Source organism: Pseudochaenichthys georgianus, chromosome 9 (genome assembly GCF_902827115.2).
Source record: "Pseudochaenichthys georgianus chromosome 9, fPseGeo1.2, whole genome shotgun sequence".
NCBI classification, from domain to species: domain Eukaryota; kingdom Metazoa; phylum Chordata; class Actinopteri; order Perciformes; family Channichthyidae; genus Pseudochaenichthys; species Pseudochaenichthys georgianus.
Window position 1 is genome coordinate 23675227 of NC_047511.1, and position 16312 is coordinate 23691538.

Below are 16312 nucleotides of genomic sequence, written 5' to 3' on the forward strand. Positions count from 1 at the left end.
AACATACTGGTCTTCAGCAGCTTCTTGCTGTTTGTTCTGTGTATGGTGTGGAACATGACATCAAATACAACGCCAGTAAGAGTGCTGTCATGATCTTTAGAACCAAAGAGGATAAATGTCTCACATTTCCTGATTTTAAATTGTCTGATATTAATCTTAGTGTCTGTAATAAGTTAAAATATCTTGGACACTTTATTAGAGAACAAATGACAGATGATGAAGATATTTATAGGCAATGCCGCATGATGTATGCACAAGCAAACATTCTCCTACGTAAGTTTGGTGCATGTACAGATGGAGTGAAGATGGAGTGAAGAGGTCTCTGTTCAGAGCATATTGCACACCGCTCAATACGGCACATCTGTGGTCAAACTACAGAAAAGCAAGTTTACGGAAACTTCAAGTAGCTTATACTGATGCCATGAGAATATTGCTGAAGAGACCTCGATGGTCTAGTGCAAGTGAAATGTTTGTGGCTGCAGGAGTCAATACTCTACAAGCTGTTTTAAGAAATCTTATGTATAAATGTAATTTTGCCGGCTTAATGACTCTGATAATGAAATCCTCTTGGCCTTATCGAACATAAAGTATAGTACTACACGCTACCAATCGCAGCTGTGGAGACATTGGTATAGTTGTCTCTTTGTAGAACACTGATTTAAATTATTCTTAAACTATGAATTATTTTTATGCTGTGTATGTAATTTATTATATGTAATGCCTTGTCTTTTATCTATGTAATGTCTTGTCTTTTATCTGGACCCTGAGTCTGTAATAAAGTTTTCATTCATTCATACATACAGTCTATGGGCTGAACGTAGGATGGAGACACTGGAACTATCAAAAGGAAAATGCATACTAGTTGTCCTTGAAAGTTGAAATACTGCAAGCTGCCATTTAGCATCTTGTAAAGGTGATCGACCTTGTTGACATGTGGAGGAGGAGAGACTACTCTGAAAAGACAGACACAATATTGACAAAAGGTCATGACGTTTACATTATTGCACAATAAAGGTTGTGCTGGAGTGAGAAATAAAATAATAAAATAATTCGCGGACAAACATTTATCAAGCTTATTATCCTACCTGTAGCAACCATCGAGACATTTTGCAATTACAAATTAAAGGCATGTCCCTCATCGGCTTCCCTAGATGTGTCGGACTGTTGGCTAAGCTAGCTAATGTTTGGATGTTAGCTACCTTTTAAAGTTGGCCAAAGGAGCCAAATAAAGACCCAAAACAGCAACAATAAGGCGACGTAAGCTCGGTATGCTTTATTTTACTAAGTTTGTGTTATCATTGTCTGATTGGCTCAGTATTGACAATGTTGGTGAACATTATATTGCTAGCTAACCATAAGTGTGGTGTTAGCGTATGTGAACATACCGTGAAAGCTAACATTAGCTCGATGCCTCACGTTAGTAAATGTTTTTACAGGTTTTTCGTTTGAGGCCCAGATCCTCTTACATCAGTGCAGATAATATATCTGAAAAATGAATTACAACCTACATCTGTCTCGTTGGTATCAGTTTATTTGGTGTAGTGTTGTGGTAAGGTTAGCTTGATGAACTATTATCCTTCAGAGGACTATTTTAATTTGTGAAGTTGGCTTGATGTAATACAGGCTATCCACTTAGGTGGTCTTGTATGATATTGAATTGCATATCATATCGTTAGGAATAACATTACATTCTCAGCTTTGCAAATATTGACATTTTGACTGTCATTCTTAGAGAGTAATAGGAAAGATGTAGTGGCCAAATCGTGTTTATGTTTAGGTCTAACTTTTGTTAAATGTTTACTATTTATATTATTAATCATTTAGTGTGTAGACAATTATAGATTTAAAATATTCCTAGTGTTACTTAGTGGTCAGATGGCAAACATTAATTTAAGTAACTATCTCCTTTTGTCACTCGTACTGTGTGTGCTTACCTTGTTAAACTCAGTGTTAAAAATAGTTTATGAGAGATGTCATTTCTTGAAGGTCGTTTTTTGATGAGGTCAAAGGTCTTGTGAGCTAATAGGTGTAAACACAAACAAAGTGATTATCTTCAAATAACCCAGGGCAGAGTTGTGAACCAATGTGAATCAGTGTTAAGAAAGCTCTTATATGAATTCATTTTGCCTTGACCTATACATTACTCTTTGTTACCCAAGGGAACATGTATGCCTCTTAATCAGTTTGTGTCTTCACAGGTTGGACAATATGGTTGTGAATCTCTGTCTGCCACACTTTTATGCGACAGTTCATTGCAACAAGGTACAACCATTTTATGTACATCATGTAACCTTAACTTCTTTCAGTTTTATTAATTGCATTAAATATAGGGCCTTTCAGAAAAACCCAAAGCTTTGAAGCCTCATCATAACTTTGACATCAGAATTTTAATTCAACATTCCAAATTGGTATTTTTGCAAAGTTGCAGATAAAAACAAGGCTACTATTGGCATCACATTACAGACTCTTGTGATCTGAACATTTCCAATGACTCCAGAGTCTTGTGAAGTAAAAAGAAAAACGCAATAAGGTAGATTTACTGTATGTTTTTTACACAATGTTTTGCTTCAATGTATATTTGTTGGCATTTACCCTTTCAAAAACAACATGTTTGACTACCTTCAAAAACAGTCCCTTCTTGTGCTTGCTGCACATAAAGAGAGAGAGAGACACACTGACGAGTTGCATTCAACACAATTCAAAAAGTCTAACTCTTTTAATCCTATGAATGGCTTTATTCAAATTGTGGATTAGTTTAAGGATTTTTTTGAGAGTGATGAAATCATAAAATGACGTCAGACACTGGAAGCCTTATTCCAAAACCATAATTTAAGCTTCACATCTAAAAAAAAGAAAACAATTGGTACTGCCCCAATATACGATACCTCCCTGTTTTGTTTCTATTTTCTGGTAGAAATGTGCTGCTCCTTCCAGTTGACATTCAAGTAGTCTTAACAACAATTACCTAGTACAGAATAAAATAAAAACTGATTTCTACACTTGTCTAGTGTTTTATTATAGTGAGATTTTGCTTTGGCCTATTTTCTTAAAAAAAGAAAATAGGTCTCAATAGTCAAGAATTAACAACATAGATAGACACGACTCTGCAAAGGATAAAGGTGGAGGACAGAGATGTGAAAATAGAAGCAGAGGGACAAAGTGATGTGTGGGAGAGTGAATCACAGCTGACCTTGTTATGTTCTTCTTATTTGTATTTTGTAATCTGATCATGACGGCATCTTCTTCCACACTCGGCAGGGAAGTTGTTCTTTTACCCACCATCATCTTTTATATTGTCACATCTCCTTCCATGTGATGTTTTATATTGAATGTCTTCTGTGCTCGATTCTAATGTGGAAGGCCGCTGAAACTTCCAGAATTGTAAAAAAAAAAGTATGCCTAAAATGAACAGTTTATAGTAAAACAAGTTTATGCAGCTCTGTGCAGATGGCTATGATGTCACAAACCTTGTGTCAGCCGACCCTGCTCTCCGGAGGCAGGGCTTCAAGCTGGAGTACTTCCTACGACCACCTGTACAGGTACGATTGTCTTACTTGAGTAGAGGTTTAATTTCTTTCTGAGAGTTAGAGACAATGATAAATAATCATTGTCTATCTCAGAAGTGGCTACTGTCTAAGGTTTTACTGCCAACTAATGGCCTTCAGTCTTAAAAATATCAACTTATATTCAAGTTACAAGCATAAAGCATGAGCACTCTTATGGCAGAATGCTGTAGTTTATTTAATAAAACAGCATCCGTACACTATCTTTTAGCATTTTAATATTTGCAAAAGTGGCATCACTTGTAATAAATGAATCTCTAATATTGATTTCCATATTTATTTTGTTCCTCTCAGGTGACGCTGAAGTTTGGTTTCAAAGTGGAGCTGTACAGGGTGGATGTGGAGCTTTGGCCCTGGGGTATGGACAAAGGACAAGCCTGCAAGAGACTGGAGATCAGCACCAGCTCTGATTCCACACCCACACAGAATTTGGACCAAGGCAACAAACGGGTTCAGCAGAAACATATGCCGGTAAAGGACCAGAAACAGTGCAGAGATAAACAGCAGGGGCATGGCAGTACATCTCGTCAGAGTAATGGACACCAGTGGAGACATCAGGCCCAGCAGTGGTGTGGAGAGGCTCCGGATGAGCCTCAACAAAGAAGCTATGCATTCAAGTCAAACACTGAATCCAGTAATCCTGAACTAGAGTTTAAGCTGATAGGCCGCTGCGAACTCAGGGAGGAAACCCGAGTCTGTTTTACACGCTCAAATTTCAGGCCCCGGCCCCCGTTCCTCTCCTCACTCCCCCCACAACCTGCGAACAGTCACCAAGAGGATCTGTGGAGTCGGGGTCTGCTCTCATTGGGCGCTGTGACACAACTCCGCGTGACTTTGCCGTTTGGCGGTTCAGCATCTGCTCTGGGGCTCAAGACTTTGGCTGTGTGGGGGCAACCTGCTCGCTGCTGTCCTGCAGAAGAAGTGGCGAGAATTAAAAAAGTCCATGAGGACAGCCAAAGACAGCTGCCAAGACCTTCGTTCTTTACCCCTTCTGCCAGCCAGATGAAACCACTACTGCAAGCAGATACACCTCCAAGGTATGTGAAAACATTAATTTATTTTTCATTTGCTTCTTGTTGTAGATGAAATAGAGCTCATAATCATAATAAAGGATAATGATTTTATGTCCGCTTTTTGTGTCCGCTTTTTGTCTCCAGCCATCTTTCCATCCCAGAAGAGTTCCATGACCGGATAACCCAGGAGGTCATGATGCTGCCCATGCTGCTGCCCAGTGGCGTGTCCGTGGACCACAGCACGCTGGAGGAGCACCAGAAGAGGGAAGCCACCTGGGGTCGACCCCCAAACGACCCCTTCACTGGCGTCCCGTTTACTTCCACCTCCCAGCCTCTTCCTAACCCCCAACTGAAAAGCCGCATTGACCACTTCCTCCTGCAAAACAGTATGATAAGGAGGGAGGGGATGTTGGGGAGACAAGGGGAGGGAGAGCATCCACAGGCCTCGAGACTTTTAGACTCCAAGGTAGAAGGACAGTCCCAGGACTCTCAAAGTCTCAGTGACAGCTTGACAAACAACACTGCTTTTCACGATAATGCTTGCACCAGCAACACAAACAGGACTACTCAAGTAGAAGACACTGGATTAAGTCATTCGTCAGATAATGGGAATCACAAATTTGACACCCAGCCTCTTAACACGGAGAGGAAATCGGAAAGAAGTAGGAAACGAAATCTAGGTGGAGTTTCCGAAGAATCCACAGAAGGTTTGCCAGCCGACAGGCAACTACTACAGCAGACAAAAAAACCAAGACATGATGTCGCTTCTGGTAAAATGTGTTTTTGTTTTATACAACAACAAAAAAAGCCAACATATTTCACTACTGTGTTTCTCCTGCTGACTTGTTGGTGTTTACTCCGTCTTCATCAGTTTCCAGCTCTCATGAGCAGCGTTTGTCAGCCAGCCTGGATGAGGCCCTCTTCTCCGCCCTGCAGGGCAGACCCTCCTTCACCTCAAACCTGACTCAGCAGAAACGGGTTACACCTTATTCTGAACCAGTGAACACATCACATCAGTGTCAGGCTGCCGGCCCCTCGAGCATCCCACAAGGTAGGATTAAGAGAAGTGTATTTTGAAACACTCAAACTAAAATATGTTTAGTGTCAACAGATTGTACCCACTGTAAAGTGCGTTGACAACAGGGTTCCTTCACAAAAATAAGCTCACCTTTTGCCATAACAACAATACGGTGCAGTGTTTTTCATTAACCTTAGACTCGTTGTTCTACAAACTGGACTTCCTTGATTGTATTTTTTTTTTTTGTAAATATCTTTATTGATTTTCTCAGTTTTACAAAAGCATTTATACACACATTCTGACAAATCTCCATTTCAATCCTTGATTGTATTTCTTATCTAATTTATATCTGAAGCAACATGCCCACCGTTGCATCCTGTTAATGCAGAGCTGTTTTTGGTCTCATCACACTCGCATGGCCAGCAGAAAGTCTCTCTCATAGCTCATTGATGCTGCCTTTTTTAAAGCGGACAAAATCAAGTAGAGGGTTTGTCTGGCATCAAAAATATCCCTATATGTCGCAAATTATTTTTGACTCTAACAAATTCTACACTGGAAAATACATTTGGTGCCAAGACACATTTTTATTTTTTCTGAACTGAATTTTCTTTTCATTTTCACAAACACAAGTGCAAAAAACGTTAGTGATGAAAGACATTCTGGTGTACATGACACTAGTTTTAAAAAAGAAAGGATGGCAACCCAACACGTAACAACACGTTACAAAATCATTCTTGAAATGTTGTTGTTTTTAAATGTTCCTGATCTCTGATGTTAAACAATATAAATCCATTGAATGGTTGCTTGTTTTCCTTTGCTTGCCAGGTGAGAAGACGTGCTCTGCGTGTTCCTGTTCGGTCTCTGGCTACTCCAAATCTACATCCTCCATCTACCGTCTTACCTGCGGCCACTTGCTCTGCCACTCCTGCCTGCGGAGGGAACCACAACCACCAAGCTCTGTCACCATATCAACTGCCAATCACATCTTGTGTTCAGCCTGCCAAAGCACTACCCCGCGCAGTGAGGTCATACGCGTTCATCACTAACAGATGATGTGTAAAGGCAAATCAACACAATGAAGAGGATGTTCTGAAGGTGAAACCAGCATTATACCTGAGATTAAGTCTTTAATGTTTCGGACATGTTAAACGCAAGGTGGAAACAACAGCATTCACAGCTGAGAGCTACAGATCCTGGATATTTCACTTTTTTGACGCCACCTTCATCCCCCTCTTTGATATACAGCATATTTTCTCAGATGTGTGTAAATGTAATTTTGATACTACTCTCATTTTTTGTATACATATGTCATATTTCTACATTATGATTTTGATTCACGCCTGAGTTTTTCAAATCTGTTTATAATATTATTTTGACATTTCTTGAACCTGCCACGTCACAAATTCAACTTTGTATTTATGTCCACAGCTTAGAAAGAACATCACTGAAAGCAATGACCTTTACAAAAATCTGCAGCAAAAGAATGCTTAAAGAAACTTGTTTTCCTCTCTCATCCGCCCCCCCGTCGTTGCAGCCTTGGTTCTGCAGACCTTGTACAAAACCTGGACGTGTTGAGAATGCAAAAAGAAAAGGTTCTGGGACACAAGTATTTGGAGCAAGAGGCCAGAAGAATGAACGTGAATTCATATCTACCCAAGGCCGTTTGGCCATTATGAAGAATCACACATGTCATGCTCATCTTTCCCCTCTTTCCTTCACTCTATTCACCATTTTACATTCCCTTAACTCTGGTATATTGTTCTTGTCTTAACAGAAATAAAGGCAGAAAATGTAAATGACTTCTTGGTGTTGGTTCTGTTCAAATATATATCTTCATTATACTTAAAATGTCTCCATATATCTCCAATAAGATTATGGTTCTAGTTTTATCACAGTTGTTCCTTTAAGGTGCAATGTTATGAGAAGCTACATGTACTCCAGTGTCCTTGCCCACGTATTCATTTTCCTTCCTCTTAACACTTCAACCTAATTACCTCTTATGAGTTTGTCTTGCATTCACAAAAGGGTTAAATGGACAGAGTCAGGAAAAACAGCATTTATTGGGCTTTGCATCCACAAGTGGCAATATGTATGTGTTGGTTACCCTGACAACATTAAGCTTAACCAAGGTCATGATCCTGTATCCGCTCAGTTAGAGTAAAGGCTGAATCAGTTGTTCTGCATGTGAACAACAAACATAATCTTCAACACATCAGATACAAGTATCGGCACTCTAAAAGAGATGTAGAGTGGTATTAACTACTGCTTTTACTTGTCTAATGAACTGATGAGCTTGTTGTTCTCCATGTGAGAAATGTAATAAAATAAAAGTAAACACCCTCAATCTGATGCTCAGGTTTTCCACTTAGCATTCGGCATCACAACAGCTAATCGGGGAGTAAGAATCCAAAGCATGCAACAAGAAACTGAACGGAATAATGAACTTCAGATACTTACGTCCATTTGAAATGCTAATCTTGTTGTGCTCATTAATTGTTTGAAATGACAGCTTCAGGATAATCTGTGTGACCTCGAGGTGGTCATGATGAAAGAACCATACCCTCCATGTAACAAGAGGAAAAATATGTATTTACTGATGAACGGTGGTTAAGATAAATTGTGCATGATCACCATGAAATGTACCAAATCATTGCGCTTATTGCAATACATCCAATTAGTTGTCCACAAGTCTAATTAGACGTTCATGTTCTGCCATTTTCAGTGTGTGCCATCCGCGTAGGCTGAAATTATTCAGAAAGATGTTCTAAATAAGTGTGGCGCAGTCTTGAATACAGAAAAGGCATCTTGTGTTGTCAGCGTTGTTCTCTCTTGTAGATTTGTTAGATGCCACTAATCTGATTCAGAGCCATATCTGCTGCGACCTCTTGCGCACACGCACGCAGCCAGGTGGCCTTCGGGTGCGCGTGCATGCGGAGAGGTGTACAGCACGACACTGACGTCAGATATGAGTGTCAATCGCTTTGTCAGTTCATGTCCATCTGCTTATAAAGTGAGCCATGTACCGGGGTATCAGCCACACATCTCTAGACGGAGCTCAGACCGGTGCGCGGCTCTTCCATTAACCAGCAGCGATGCCTCACTCCTTGTTCCCCATGTGCGTCCTGGCACTGCTCGCCCTCTCCTCCGCCTGCTACATCCAGAACTGCCCTCGAGGAGGGAAGCGCGCTCTGGCGGAGTCTGGCAACAGACAGGTGAGGACACTTAGCCTGTCATCTGTGACTTTATCAGATTTCTTTTTAATGCTTTGGATGCTTTTTTGGTTTGCAATTTCCCCTAAGTAAGGGGAAGTAAAATATATAACATCAGGATAATTTTAAATATGAAATAGTTCAATTTGCAATCATTTGATGAGATCAGTTGATATTGATTTTGAGGTTTGGGATTTAAATGTTTAGAGGAAAAACCAAGCCATTTTACTTAATAAAATTGACAAAATCAGACAGGAATAACAACGTAAAACATTGTTAAATATAGCAAAAATGTCCAATTTCAGGAGCTAACTATTAGATGAACACATTTATTTTTTGTTATAATGATAACTGTGTGCATAATAACTTATAGTAGAAACAACACCCATCATGATGCATTTCAAGTGTTTTTATATTATTTTGGTTCTGCATTTTCTGATATATACAGGCACGTTTATATCCAAACATTAATAATAAAAACAAGCATACTGTTTTGAGATTAATGTGCAACAGAATCATGCAACAGTTTTCCAGCTTTTAAGCATGCCCTTTACAAGTGTTTTTAATTAACTCAAAAGAGAGTGCAATGCTTAATAAGTGTTACAATGTTTCCAAACAAATTGACTGGATGTACTTTATTATGAATGCTTAAATCTCCCCAATTCTCCTCCAGTGCATGTCTTGTGGCCCCGGAGACAGGGGCCGCTGCTTCGGCCCCAGCATCTGCTGCGGGGAGGGCCTGGGCTGCCTGCTGGGGTCCCCGGAGACAGCTCACTGTGTGGAGGAGAACTACCTGCTGACCCCCTGCCAGGCGGGAGGGAGACCCTGTGGATCTGAGGGAGGACGCTGCGCTGCTTCAGGACTCTGCTGTGACTCAGGTACAGTCTGATTTATTATTCCTCATGTTCAGACAAGTTAATAAGTCGGGATGAATTGGCCTATAGAAACAGCTTGAAAAACGTCCTCTCCTTCCTCTCAGAGAGCTGTGCGGTGGACCCTGACTGCCTGGGGGACACCGAGGCCCCAGATCCGGCCCACGGCTCTTCATTTAGCTCACCTGCAGAACTTCTGCTGCGCCTGCTGCATGTGGCTGCCAGAGGACAGCCTGAGTACTGACACTACGGGCCATGAAGGGAAACAGAATGAAGATCATCACTGTTCCACTACAAGCCTTGAGATGTAAACCATGAACCAATAAAATGCCAAGTCAAACGTTGTTCTCTCTTAACCCCTTCTGCTGTCCTGTATCTGTAGAGAGGGCCATAGAAGAACTACCTGTAACTTTAGTAATCAGTCAGTTTTCATCCAGATCCTGTGGAAGAGGAATCATGATATTGTATTGTTTGTTCCAACCTTAGAAATGTATATACTGATGCACATACTGTAAACAAATTGTATTCTATCTAAGAGGATGTAACACACCTCATAGTAAGCGAATTACAGCAGAAAACCCCTGTATATAAGTTAGAGATCTGACATTTAAGACATCCATGTAAAACAACTTAAGCAGTTACTTATTGTGTGGTAGAAATATTATTGTAAATTGAAAATAAGAGAGACAATACAGAATATATCACTGCCAAACATCTTCAGCTATCTGTTGTCGTTATTCACAAGCTCAACATAATTACACCTTTAAAGATGATGACTAATAGTGTTTATAGTCTGTGTGTGTGTGGCTGTGAATGTGGGTGTCTGAAAGGAATGAATAACTACCTGAAATAGAAAGCTAAGAAATCACCCATAATACTTTCTGTCGTAAATCAGTATCAATTCTTTGAACCTGTCCAGCGTTATAGTTCGTAAGTTCAAAAGGCTGGACAGTTATAACAGTCATCCTTTCCCCCCCCCAGAAGACACAATAATTGTAGGTGTGCCAAACTACTGCAAACTAAAATGTAAAATGAAAACGTTGATATTGATCTGAGGGTAAAGAGGAAATAAGCTGGACTTAGTGTATTTCACGGCAGATTTAAAAGTCGGCTAGTAACAATTATTTATCGAATTGTCCGTCACATGTTGCACTGATACGATGAATTAACCGTGTCAATCAGCTGCATTTCATTATCTTCTTCAAGCACACGTATCTCTTTGTTGTTAGACAGTGTTGCTTCATATTCCTTTGTGCAGGATGATTAAAAGTTGTTTTGCCAGAATGTATGTGATGCCAGTTTCAGTTGGACCTCCCACATTCTGACATTTACGGTAACTGTTCTGAAATAATACATATGTGTCGGGAACTATAAACGTGTCTTATATCTGCCTGATTAATTGTTCAGTGTTAAAAGCTTTGATAACAGCCAATGTTGCGTCAGTGCTAAATATAAATGATTACAACCAAACAATTCCATGGAATCGTCAAACTTAGTTGACTAAGTTGACTTAAAAAAGACTCAGAATGAAACCGTGCTCATTGGCTGTGTAATGGTAAAGTTATGTGCGACTTGATTTTGAATACTAGTTAATATTACCTAATTATTTGTAATTAGTACAGAGCAGAAGCGGATTAGATGCAGCCAATGAAGTCAACAAAGACCACAGTGGCTTTTTCCCCACAAAAAAAACGAATCTTCCAGATTTCATTTCCAGAAGAAGAAAAAGAACATGTCAGAAACAAAACCTCATTTGTGTCAAACTGGCTCCGAAAAAAGGGGGGAAATTAAGTCTTGTGATTTAAGGCTTAGTATGGGATGAGGTATTTATTGTTGCATGCTCTAAACTGAAATGCAAACCAAAAAAAAAACACTGCATTTATTTGTTGGTTTTGACAACTTTCCCAAACACACAAGTAGTTAATCTGCTAACTGTCAGTCATTGTTGCTACCAGAAGAATTCCCCTTGGGAACAGTTTGACCCCCCCCCCCCCGAATAATTATATTGTCTGGTTTGCACGCTCAGGTAAATGCACAACATGTGACAAAGCCAAACGTTTTTTGCCATCTTTAGTAACTTATTTATGAGCCCTTCTCTTTGCACAAAGGTCAGGCCCATCTAGAGAGAAAGAGTCTTGCTCATTGATACTTAAGCAGTGCCTGTGTTTGCTCAGGGGCTTTTCAAATGATGTCTTCTGCTTGAAGGATAGTTTCCATGATCATTTATCGAAAATGTTGCCCAAAGGTAAGATAATTATTTGTTCAACATCAGAACATTATTACAAAGCCTTGCACTCATCACATATACTAATTTATCTTAAGTCTTCAGATACACCGTTAAATATATACCTTTTGTTTCTTTCGACTCTGTGGTTGACATTTGATCTCAGTTAAATTCCCATTGATCTCAGTTGTTTAAACTATAACCCGGCTTTCTTGACTTTGGGTGTGGCACTAGCTAAGCCTTAATTCAGTATCTGTCAATCAAAGAAAATCCTATAAAAAGTGTGGTGATTAAACCTGTCAGAGCCTGTCTGAGTGGAACATACCTGTACCACGAACTCTGCTACACAGGTAGTTTAAACAAAGAGTCATTTTCAAAACGAAAGTAACATTGGTTTTCAAAAAGACTTTAAACCTACCATAGTTTAATAACTTAATCATCACTGTTTAATTACTTTCTGTTTTGCATTTTGGTGCATTCATTACAGTGAGATGGTGGTAGATTTGAGCATATGTCTATAACCTCTATTTGTAAGTGGGTGGGTGGGTGGGTGCATGTGTGTGTGTGTGTGTGTGTGTGTGTGCGTGCGTGTGTGTGTGTGTGTGTGTGTGTGTGTGTGTGTGTGTGTGTGTGTGTGTGTGTGTGTGTGTGTGTGTGTGTGTGTGTGTGTGTGTGTGTGTGTGTGTGTGTGTGTGTGTGTGTGTGTGTGTTCAGCACAAGTATTTAAAGTGAGTGACAGATTTCCCCCCTCAGTTGCTCTGTCATCATGGATCTGAAAGTTGGGTTTGCGATTGTCTGTCTGTGCGCTCTAGCCATCAGCTCCACTGAAGGTAAGGACCCCATTATTATGACAATTTATGTTAAAAGCAAGACAACGCTTTAATAGAATCAGTTTTTTTTAAGGTAAGTTATATACATGCTCAGAGATGTTTATATTTTTGGGCAGAATATACAGGAATCGATTGGTCTTTCACTTTCACTTCATATTGTAGAATATGAAAATGATAAGTTGATGTTGTAAAGGCAGAGTATCTAAATAACTATGTTGTTGATGCAGCTGTTTATTGATTAAATAATCTTCTTTGTTTTTCAATCTAAAACTTTAGATTTGTTTTCTCCTTCCCTATTTTATATATTTTGTGTTTTATCTCTTGCTTAATTGCCAAATGTAACTCGAGGCCCAGGGACAACAGTTAATAATGTGCCTTTTTGGCTAACACCCGCACATTTAAAGTGATTTTGTACCTAAAGATATAACTTCATAGAATGGCAGTGATAGCAGAGACACAATTAAACACATTTGTTAATCATTATTGTTGTTTAAACATCCTTTTAATGGATCTTAATCCCACATTGCAGCTGGCATTCCAAAATGTTGCTTCTCAGTAAAGATGGACATTCCCCTCCATGTGCTGGTGAGGGTTCAGAGATGGAGTGTGCAACAGAGCAGAGGTGCCTGTGACATCCCTGCACTGATGTAAGTGGTGAACATCAACAATAGGCCATATTATTACAGTTATCAAATTGATTCTTTGTGCTACTATCTAACCTTGAAACATGTTTCTCTTGCGGATCGACAGTCTGCATATAAAGGGTTTAAGGAAGCCCATATGTGCTCATCTCAAACTGAAGAGAGCCCTGATGGCGCTGCAGGCCAGGGTGAAGCGGAGCAGACAGACAGCATGAGAAATATAATTGTCTGTGTTGTGTTTTCTACATTTGGTGTTATACATAAGCCCTCACAGTTGTCTCTTTCTTTATTGATGATGATCATTTAGAGGTACTTACATTTACTATTTACATTTCAAACTATTCTAGAATCAACTACATGTATTTAATAGATATTCTTTTTCAGAATATGATTTGACATACAATCTGATTCTTAAACCACACCGTATGTGAAGCGTTTTAAAATTAGCTAAAAATGGACTGTCTTCTGTCTACTTTCAATATTTGAGGTATGTTTCATTGCTAATGATTCTGTGCTTTTACTTAATGTAAAGGTTACAAAAAAGGGGTTTTACTTTTAATGGAGCATTTTTTTTGTTTTTGGTTTGTAGAATAATGTGAATTAAATCTTTGTCATTTATACTTTGTATCGTAATACAAATGCATAACAAAATTATTGTCAAATGTGTTTTAATAAATACTTTTTCTTATATGTTATATTTGTATTTTTGCTTCCAGGTATAGTTGTAGTGATCATTTATATAAATGGTCAGATAATGTACGTAAGGTTTTTGGCTATATTAAGAAAGCATCAATTGGAGAGAGAGCGACAATTGTTTTCAATTCAAGATTCAGTGTCTTTATTGTCATGTGTAAAGTATCTACAGTGTAGATATGGCAATGAACATTTTAAATCCCGAGCTCCTCCAACAATGCCACATAGTAGGACATAAAACCAAAAACCAAAATTTAAGAAAATGAAAAAGTGATGGTTTTTGTCTGTTGAGTCAATGTCAGGTCCTCCAATTGTCAATCAATACTTAGACTTCAGGAGGCACTCGCATGAATATTATGTTAGCACTGAAGTTGATTTGTTTTGATAATAGGTTCACTCATCTAATGTTCTCACATCGCACACTAGAAGACACAGATGGACAATCTATATCTGTGGAGTCTATGAATACTATAGCTTATCCTTGGTAACTCCAGATCTTTCTGAGTGTAAATTGAACTTTCCTTGTTCCGTTTTGCCCTCTGATGATCAAAACCTAGACCCCACTCCCCGTCTGTCATAACTAATCCCACAGACAAGCTGCTACAGAGAGAGCTTTAAAACACTGTGGACAGCTTCTCATTTATTAGATTTATTTGGTCTCATTCCAAAGTGAGGGATTTTTCTCAAAAAAACTCGGACCAAGGGGGGAAATCACCTAATCACATTTGCTGTTGTCACTGTCACCAAGTAGCCTACATTATTGATGTACTTAACTTTGTAATTTATGGGATAGCTCTTTTTTTCTGTGACTGTTTTAAATACAACTCTCTGCTGTACAACGGTTTAGTTTTAGTTTTGACCTTTCATCCTTTATTAAGGTTTGAAAGATCACATCCTGCACTGTTCATTTAAAGAAAGAGAAAAACATTTTACTCACGCTCAGATTTATTAGATTTATAGATTACTTTATAGAAAATCATCAAAGTTGTGTTGGTGCATAGTACATTCAATTCAAAGCCGTCCAACCATTAATTGTCTGAGACTGAATGGAAGGGAGCAGCCTTGAATTGCTGATGCTGCTTTTCATATTCTGCATTGTTTAACATGCAAGGAACTCAAATAAAAAACGTTTACGCAGGCACTCAATTTGAAGCACTTTGTAGGATATAGGCATTCAACCCCAGGCAGTATCTGTAGTATTCCAAGTGTATGTAAGTCCCTTTTGTGCGTCCTTCTTCTACTATATGATGCAATATAGAAATGTTGCAATGTAAAAGTCAGGTGAAATATATGTTGATGACATGACAAAAATAAATTCAAGGCGAACAGTCATCCACAGGTTAACTACTTCACTCACATGCCACAACATGAAGCTATCCATCAGGTTAAGATCCAAGTCCTCAGGCTGTTTTGATTGTCAATAACTCATTATTTCCAAATAGCAAAAAGCCCCTCCAGCTAACGACAGAAATCCCTCCATTCCCAGACGAGCGGTAATTCTTTATCACATAATATTTGAGTCACAGCAAATTTTTTCAATGCACGTTGTCAAAAACCCTCGATCAGAATCAGAATCAGAAATAAGAATCAGAAACAGGTTTATTGCCAGGTAGGTTCGCACATACTAGGATGATGTGAAGACATTTACCATTTATCAAAGAGCTTTTCACTTTAGCCACTCCCTTTATCAGAAACCATATTTCAAGAAAACAAACATAATGGTGTCAGATTGGGCAACAGCATAAATGACTGTTACACATGTCACAGCTGTCTCCTGTTGAACTCTTGCCAACAACTTAATCTGTGATCTTAAATCTCCAGGTACTGATTAATCAGCACTCAAACCTTCTGAAAGGTTCAGCTGTGGCTCATCTTGCCTCCAAGGGCAATACTTTGAAAAGCTGAAGGAAGAAGTATCCTCTTTGTTAATACAACTACAGAAAAAGGTGATTTAACAATGTTAATGTGCTGTGATAAACAAGAATACAAATGCTATTTAGCTCTAAGCAAGTGAGAATATTATAGAGCATAACAAAATCAAACATCTAAAAGTAAAGTTGAAGCAGAAGGAGTGTCTGTTTTCTTTCACACTGTGAAGAGATCATAAGTCTGATGCAATAGCACCCTCTACTGGCATGATGGTCTTATTTAATGCACAACAACAACCAGTGATTTTTTATTGTCATGTTATTGTAAAATAATCTGTCCTGCAGATTCCTCATGTTTGCCGAAGTGAGTTTTTTTCCCAT

General features: G+C 38.9%; 3 protein-coding genes across 7 annotated transcripts; all 3 read left to right on the forward strand.

The window, feature by feature from the left end:
- Window positions 1-1139: 1139 nt before the first annotated feature.
- ubox5 (U-box domain containing 5) lies at window positions 1140-7375 on the forward strand. 5 transcript variants are annotated; one of them, XM_034090919.1, is made up of 7 exons: window positions 1140-1266; window positions 2199-2262; window positions 3438-3539; window positions 3858-4600; window positions 4721-5346; window positions 5448-5627; window positions 6420-7375. In XM_034090919.1, the coding sequence occupies exons 2-7, from the start codon at window positions 2209-2211 to the stop codon at window positions 6638-6640; spliced, it is 1926 nt and encodes a 641-aa protein (XP_033946810.1). In that variant the 5' UTR covers window positions 1140-1266; window positions 2199-2208; the 3' UTR covers window positions 6641-7375. The 5 variants fall into 5 exon arrangements, with proteins under 5 accessions (XP_033946810.1, XP_033946811.1, XP_033946812.1 ...); XM_034090920.1 differs by having other exon boundaries at window positions 1140-1257; XM_034090921.1 differs by lacking the exon at window positions 2199-2262.
- Window positions 7376-8647: 1272 nt separating this feature from the next.
- On the forward strand, window positions 8648-11037 carry avp (arginine vasopressin). Its single transcript, XM_034091445.2, has 3 exons — window positions 8648-8806; window positions 9477-9681; window positions 9783-11037. The coding sequence occupies exons 1-3, from the start codon at window positions 8687-8689 to the stop codon at window positions 9917-9919; spliced, it is 462 nt and encodes a 153-aa protein (XP_033947336.1). The 5' UTR covers window positions 8648-8686; the 3' UTR covers window positions 9920-11037.
- Window positions 11038-12656: 1619 nt separating this feature from the next.
- ccl27a (chemokine (C-C motif) ligand 27a) lies at window positions 12657-14000 on the forward strand. Its single transcript, XM_034091814.2, has 3 exons — window positions 12657-12729; window positions 13259-13376; window positions 13480-14000. Exons 1-3 carry the CDS (start codon window positions 12666-12668, stop codon window positions 13583-13585), a joined length of 288 nt encoding a protein of 95 aa, XP_033947705.1. The 5' UTR covers window positions 12657-12665; the 3' UTR covers window positions 13586-14000.
- The last annotated feature ends 2312 nt before the right edge of the window (window positions 14001-16312 follow it).

What these genes read in the sequence shown, in the direction of transcription:
- ccl27a (XM_034091814.2), top strand. Translation starts at nt 12,666, where the DNA reads ATGGATCTGAAAGTTGGGTTTGCGATTGTCTGTCTGTGCGCTCTAGCC. An exon ending in AGCCATCAGCTCCACTGAAG is followed by an intron (nt 12,730 to 13,258) that starts GTAAGGACCCCA and finishes CCCACATTGCAG; the next exon opens with CTGGCATTCCAAAATGTTGC. An exon ending in TGTGACATCCCTGCACTGAT is followed by an intron (nt 13,377 to 13,479) that starts GTAAGTGGTGAA and finishes GCGGATCGACAG; the next exon opens with TCTGCATATAAAGGGTTTAA.
- ubox5 (XM_034090917.1), top strand. Translation starts at nt 2,113, where the DNA reads ATGAATTCATTTTGCCTTGACCTATACATTACTCTTTGTTACCCAAGG. An exon ending in TCCTACGACCACCTGTACAG is followed by an intron (nt 3,540 to 3,857) that starts GTACGATTGTCT and finishes TGTTCCTCTCAG; the next exon opens with GTGACGCTGAAGTTTGGTTT. An exon ending in CCCCTCGAGCATCCCACAAG is followed by an intron (nt 5,628 to 6,419) that starts GTAGGATTAAGA and finishes TTTGCTTGCCAG; the next exon opens with GTGAGAAGACGTGCTCTGCG.
- avp (XM_034091445.2), top strand. Translation starts at nt 8,687, where the DNA reads ATGCCTCACTCCTTGTTCCCCATGTGCGTCCTGGCACTGCTCGCCCTC. An exon ending in CGGAGTCTGGCAACAGACAG is followed by an intron (nt 8,807 to 9,476) that starts GTGAGGACACTT and finishes ATTCTCCTCCAG; the next exon opens with TGCATGTCTTGTGGCCCCGG. An exon ending in AGGACTCTGCTGTGACTCAG is followed by an intron (nt 9,682 to 9,782) that starts GTACAGTCTGAT and finishes CCTTCCTCTCAG; the next exon opens with AGAGCTGTGCGGTGGACCCT.